Below are 7,154 nucleotides of genomic sequence, written 5' to 3'. Positions count from 1 at the left end.
TAGTAGTAAAAACAATAAAACGATGAACACGTACAAGTTTCGACGCATGCAGGTTTTATGAGACTCGTGAAACATTTAGGAGAGAAATATATTTTATACAGATAGCCATGACTAAAGAGATGACAAGAATGGGTTTTTGCCCGATTACTTTAACATCAAATAAAGCAATAAAAAATTGATGTTGGGTGGGAACATAACTTGTAAAAATGCTTTCTACTTCTTTTTTCTCTGTGAGATGTACTCATGCTGTTTAAACTATTAACATTGTGCCATTATATTTCTGCTGAGTCAGAACAAGCCTAGAGAATGTAAGTTCTTACTCAGGACTAAAAAGTCCTGAATTGATTATAAAGTTAAATAATTTCTGCATTTTGTTCTTTCTATGTATTTAGTTAACTAACTGAAAGAAGTACGTGTGTTTATACAGACACACATACATACATATATGATTGCCTTACATGTTTATATTGTAAGTAAAAATCATGAGATGATTTCAATACATATCAATTAGAGCCAGTATTTGTATTTTTATCCCTAAATAGACTTCTAAATGTTTTATCATTTCAAGAAAAAAATTTCAACTGGCGTTCTGACTTCTTTAGCATAGAATTATGCATAGGTTCCATTTAATAAAATTCTAGCACTCTACTGTAATAACAAAAACTTATATAAACATTGCAATTATACAAATTTGTTTAAAAGGTGAAATTTTCACCAAAAAATGTTAAGGAATTTCTAAATAGGAAATCTCATGAATGCATAGACATACTAAATTTCCAATCAAGTATGGAGAATTTCTGATTGTAAAATTATAATCAGAGGGCCAGGAACAGGGGTCTAAGCCAGCTATTTTCTTTTTCTTTTTTTTTTTTTTTTTTTTTTTTTTTTAATATTTTTTTATTTTTCGCTTAAAGTATTACAAAGGGTATTACATAAGTGTCCTTTTTTTCCCCCCCGCCCTTGACACACCCCTACCCTCCCTTACCCCCCAGTGTCTTATGTCCATTAGTTATGCTTATATGCATGCATACAAGTCCTTCCGTTGATCTCTTACTCCCCTCCCTCCTGCCCCCCAACTCTCTCTGGCCTTCCCACTGCAGTTTGGCAATCAGTTTGAGGCAGCTCTGCCTCTGTATCTATTATTGTTCAAAAGTTTGTAATGGTCTTTATTATCCATGAATGAGTGAGATCATGTGGTATTTTTCCTTCATTGACTGGCTTGTTTCACTTAGCATAATGCTCTCCAGTTCCATCCATGATGTTGCAAATGGTAGGAGTTCCTTCTTTTTAACAGCAGCATAGTATTCCATCGTGTAGATGTACCACAGTTTTCTAATCCATTCATCTACTGATGGGCACTTAGGCTGTTTCCAGATCTTAGCTATGGTGAATTGTGCTGCTACGAACATCTGGTTACATATATCCTTTCTGATAGGTGTTTCTGGTTTCTTGGGATATATTCCTAGTAGTGGGATCACAGGGTCAAATGGGAGTTCCATTTCCAATTTTTTGAGGAACCTCCATACTGCCTTCCATAGTGGCTGCACCAGTCTGCATTCCCACCAGCAGTGCACGAGTGTTCCTTTTTCTCCACATCCTCTCCAGCACTTGTCGTTTGTTGATTTGTTGATGATGGCCATTCTGACAGGTGTGAGATGGTACCTCATTGTTGTTTTGATTTGCATCTCTCGGATGATTAGTGACTTTGAGCATGTTTTCATATGTCTCTTGGCTTTCTGAATGTCCTCTTTTGAAAGGTGTCTATTTAGATCCTTTGCCCATTTTTTGATTGGATTGTTTATCTTCTTTTTGTTAAGTTGTATGAGTTCCCTATAAATTTTGGAGATTAAGCCCTTATCAGATATGACGTTGGCAAATATGTTTTCCCAAGAGGTGGGTTTTCTTGTTGTTTTGTTGATGGTTTCTTTTGCTGTGCAGAAGCTTTTTATTTTGATGTAGTCCCATTTGTTCAGTTTCTCTTTAGTTTCAACTGCCCTAGGAGCTGTATCAGTGAAGAAATTGTTTTGGCATAAGTCTGAGATTTTGTTGCCTTTGTATTCTTCTAGAATTTTTATGGTTTCCTGTCGTACATTTAAGTCCTTTATCCATTTTGAGTTTATTCTTGTGTATGGTGTAAGTTGGTGGTCTAGTTTCATTTTCTTGCATATATCTGTCCAATTTTGCCAACACCATTTATTGAAGAGACTATCTTGGCTCCATTGTATGTTCATGCCTCCTTTGTCAAAAATTAATTGAGCATATTGGTTCGGGCTAATTTCTGGACTCTCTATTCTATTCCACTGGTCTATATGTCTGTTCTTGTGCCAGTACCAGGCAGTTTTGAGAACAGTGGCTTTGTAATACAGTTTGATATCTGGCATTGAGATCCCACCTACTTTGTTCTTTCTCAGGATCGCTGCAGCTATTCGGGGTCTTTTTTTATTCCAGATGAATTTTTGGAGAGTTCGTTCTAGATCTTTGAAGAAGGCCATTGGTATTTTAATGGGAAGTGCGTTGAATTTATAGATTGCTTTGGGTAGTATGGACATTTTAATGATGTTGATTCTACCAATCCAAGAACATGGTATGTTCTTCCATCTGTTTATGTCTTCCTCTATCTCTTTTTTCAGCGTCCTGTAGTTTTCTGAGTAGAGGTCTTTAACCTCTTTAGTTAAGTTTATTCCTAGGTATCTTAATTTTTTTGGTGCGATGGTAAATGGGATTGTTTTTCTAATCTCTCTTTCTGAAAGTTCACTATTGGTGTATAGAAATGCCTCAGATTTCTTGGGGTTAATTTTGTATCCTGCTACATTGCCAAATTCATGTATTAAGTCTAGTAGCTTTTTGATGGAGTCTCTAGGGTTTTGTATGTATAATATCATGTCATCTGCAAATAAGGACAGTTTTACTTCCTCTTTTCCAATTTGGATGCCTTTTATTTCTTCTTCTTGCCTAATTGCAATGGCTAATACTTCCAGTACTATGTTGAACAGGAGTGGTGAGAGTGGGCATCCCTGTCTTGTTCCTGTTCTTAGGGGAAATGGTGTTAGTTTTTGACCATTGAGTATGATGTTGGCTGTGGGCTTGTCATATATGGCTTTTATTATGTTGAGGTATGATCCTTCTATTCCCACCTTTCTGAGAGTTTTTATCAAAAATGGGTGTTGGATTTTGTCGAATGCTTTTTCTGCATCAATTGATATGACCATGTGGTTTTTTTCTTTCAATTTGTTTATGTGATGTATCACATTTATTGATTTACGGATGTTGTACCATCCTTGCATCTCTGGGATAAATCCTACTTGGTCATGGTGTATGATCCTTCTGATGTACTGCTGGATCCGATTTGCTAAGATTTTGTTGAGGATTTTGAAAGCCAGCTATTTTCATGGAGATATCCTAACTACCATAAACATGATAAAAAAAAATGAAAAAAGATTTTGCAACTTTCTTGTCATTGATGTGGAGAGATTCACATTTTAATTTGGCTCAAAATAATTCTCATTCACTACATGTATAGTGTCATAAAAGAACTCCTAATAAGTAAGGTCCAAAAGACAGCAAATGAAATGCCTACCAGAGAACTAGGTTCCTCCCCCTCTCCTTGTTGAGTTAGTAAGATCTTATTTTTACCTACCGTCTTGCGCTGAATTAATGACGGCTATGAGGCTGTATGGTCCATCTCCTTTATTGTTGAAGGCCTTGACTTTGACTTGAAATGCAGTGAAAGGCCGCATGGTCTCATCTTTATGGACATATCGTCCAATATCTGGATTAGTAACCGTAACTTTTTTCCATTCTTCCCCATCAAATGGCTTAAATGCCACTACGTAACCGAAATTGTTGCCATAGTGGTATTCTCTTGACAAAGGCTAAATAGAATTTGAAATATTAAATAGGTTTAAGCAATACATTTAACAAAAGGAAAAAATCCTATACCAATAATAAGAATAATAATGATACACATGGAAGCATGCTTTTTGTAAAAAAAAAAAAATATTCTTAGTTTATAAATTAGGGCTGCCTGAAAATTCTAGGCTAAAACATCTGATGACTTCACTTTCCAAGTCTGCAATTCTTGGAACATTCCTTGGGGGGAGGGAGGTGTCCCACTCTGGGCCTTTGTACTTTTAGTTCCTTCTACCTTGTACCTAGGATGCTCTTGCATATGTCAGAAGACCTCCTCCCTTACTTTCTTGAGGTAAAATTCACTTACTTGTTTTCCCTGGCCAGAGGATTGGCCATTTCCACGCTCTTTCTATAATACTCCATATCTCACTTCTCGCTTTATTTTTTTTCTCTTTAACTCTATCTTGATATACTCCGTGTATTTTACTTATTATCTACTTTTAAGAGGACAAAGCTTTTATCAGTTTGATTACCTCTCTATCCATTGTGCCTAGATCTAAACCTCAAGTAGTATCTATTCAATGAATGAATAAATTAATTTTAGAATTGAAAGACAGTAATGGAACTCTGGAATATCTGTCTTGTAATCAAACAATAGAAACTGGCCAGAGGAAAAACAGACAGAAGGCAAAAGGAGGAAGGGCTAACATTGTACTCATCGGTAGGAGGCTGGCTTTGGGACTGTATGAAACCAGTGCTGAAGTAAGTGTTCTGTTTTGCATTATTCTCTCAGAGTTTCTTCAATTGCCCAATAAAGAAGTCTGTGTTAACCCTGCCAGTTCATTATTTGAAAACACTGGCTTATTGCTAATTCTAGAGAATACTAATAATTTAGTCATCTTTAGCCAATAAGGGAAATGTGGAAATTGCATATTTATAATTTTTTAAATCAGAAAATCCAACTTCAAATGTCTCAAGGAAAATTCTTGAATTAAATGTAACATAGCTGCTTGAATATACCTATGTGTAACATGAATACATAAAAATGTAAAAACTTCAACTGTAGAAGAAGTTGTACCTGCCTGTACAGTATACAGTTGACCCTTGAACAACATGGGGGCCAGAAGTGCTGCCCCTCTGGTTCAGTAAAATATATGCATGTAACTTTTGACTCCCCAAAATCTTAACTACAAATAGCCACTGTTGACTGGAAATCCTACCAATAACAAACTATTGATTCATACATATTTTGAATATTTTATATTGTATTCTTAAAAAAGTAAGCTAGAGAAATGTTATTAAGAAAATCGTAAGGAAGAAAAAATACATTCACAGTATTCATTGAAAAACTGTGCATACCAGTGGACTTGGGCAGTTCAAAGCCATGTTGCTCAGGAGTTACCTATAGACATCCTGAAACATGACCCCAAGGATATACAAAATGTGATTTTAGATTATTAGAGTATATCAGGTATAGCCTAACATTACCATAACAGTTTAAATTTTTTATTGCTAGTTCTTTACTTAGTTTATGTAATTAAAAGTATAGCAGATCGCCTACGGAGCTTTCAAAAATTCCAGCCAGTGTAGCTCAGTGTTTGAGCATTGACCCATGAATCAAGAGGTCACTAGTTAGATTCTCTGTCAGGACACATGCCTGGATTTCAGGCTCAATCCTCAGTAGGGTGTTGCAGGACGCAGCCAATTGATATTTCTCTCTCTTCAATGTTTCTATCTCTGTGTCCCTCTCTCTAAAATCAATAAAAACATATTTAAAAAATAATTATTTTCAGGCCTTATTCCCAGAAACTTTATTTCAAATTTTTAGAATAGGATTTCTAATTCTGATTTTTTTTTTTTACAAAATCCCCATCTTATCCTAAAGCTGAGATCCAAGAACATCAAGCCTTATAAAAAAAAGATGTTATTATTTTTTTTTAAATTTCCTGCACTTTTGTATGTTACATGGACACTAAAATTTACTTATAAATAATTTGAGATTTGGACAAGCAAAAGGCATTTTTTTCTAAATCTTACTAAAAAATGTGATTTAAGTGCCACGTATAAAATCTGACTACATAGCAAAGAGTCAAGTCAATTTTTGCTAAATATCTACTTTTATATAAATCAATTTGATTGATGGAAAGAATAATACCTGCCATTTTTCATGTGGTTTTTGAAATTCTTTAGAGCTTAGGTTGTATTATTTTACTATCTGCAGTGATTAAATCTTGAAAATATTTAATGAACACACGGAGCTAGATAAAATATGGTAGGTAGATACACCTCAGATGTCTATGTCAGACAAGGTGATGCTTCCCCACCCCAGCATCTCTCTCACTTCAAAATTCCAGCCAAGATGCATTGTTTTTCAGACATTATCATCTCTGATGTGGAACTTCCCTTTGGGTTATAAAAATTCAATACAGCGTTTTTGATACCTCAATAAAACACACTTGGGAGACTTCTGAGACTGATCTATCATGATTGATTCCATTTAGTGATCAAAGTATATCTCAAGTGGGAAACAAACTCCAATTAAAAAAATAAAAGCTTTTTAACCAAATCTTTGGAGTTTTGAATATCCAGGGAAACTGTTATAATTTACAGTTGGGTTACCAGGTAACAATGAGTTAAAAAAAAAAGTCTGGAATCATATAGTTGAAAGTTGGTTTAATGTTTTGGCCAACAGTTCCCTCAGCATCAAGAATCTATTTCTGCACACTAAGCCATAGTAAGCCAGGTAAGATCTCACATATATTTAAGAAAATGATCTTTTAGTAATTTACTTTGCTTGTGCTTTGGGCATTGTCTTTTATTTCAATTTATTTTAGGAAACAGAATGGGTTTGAGACTAAGTCCAGGTAAAGCAGCCTGTAATAAGTACAACTTGTTAAGACTCACCGCCCATGTGATGGTCAGCTCTCTGTTGCTTCCTCCTCCACCTCCTACATCTGAAGGAGCCACATTAGGTGCTGAAACAAACAAGCAAACCACAAAATATAGAGGCTACGGAATGTTCTTCTGATGTTAGAGTTCTTACTCACTACAGAAACTGTACATTTTTTTTCTTTCTCTGGGAAAGACAAACTACACATGAGATCCACTCGATTATAATAACAACTAGAGGCCCAGTGCACAGATTCGTGCACTGGTGGGGCCCCTCAGCCTGGCCTGCACTTTCTCAAAATCTGGGACTCCTTGGGGGATGTTGGACTGCTGGTTTCGGCCCAATCCCTGCAGGCCCACGCCAAGTGGCAGGTGGCTGGGGAAGAGCCCGAGCCTGGACTGGGCATTGCATTGCT

At 35.8% G+C, this 7,154-nt stretch overlaps 1 protein-coding gene across 1 annotated transcript; it reads right to left on the bottom strand.

Moving 5' to 3' along the window:
- Positions 1 to 3,637: 3,637 nt before the first annotated feature.
- LOC102426815 (contactin-1-like) lies at positions 3,638 to 6,824 on the bottom strand (the record flags this gene model as incomplete). Its single annotated transcript, XM_006109225.2, has 2 exons — positions 3,638 to 3,872; positions 6,754 to 6,824. Coding segments are annotated over 2 exons (306 nt in total), but the record flags the coding sequence as incomplete, so codon positions are not given.
- Positions 6,825 to 7,154: the final 330 nt, after the last annotated feature.

This window comes from Myotis lucifugus, unplaced genomic scaffold, assembly GCF_000147115.1.
Source record: "Myotis lucifugus unplaced genomic scaffold, Myoluc2.0 scaffold_7203, whole genome shotgun sequence".
NCBI classification, from domain to species: Eukaryota; Metazoa; Chordata; class Mammalia; order Chiroptera; family Vespertilionidae; genus Myotis; species Myotis lucifugus.
The sequence above is the reverse complement of the archived record's forward strand: the minus strand, read 5'-3'. Positions and strand labels throughout refer to the sequence as shown.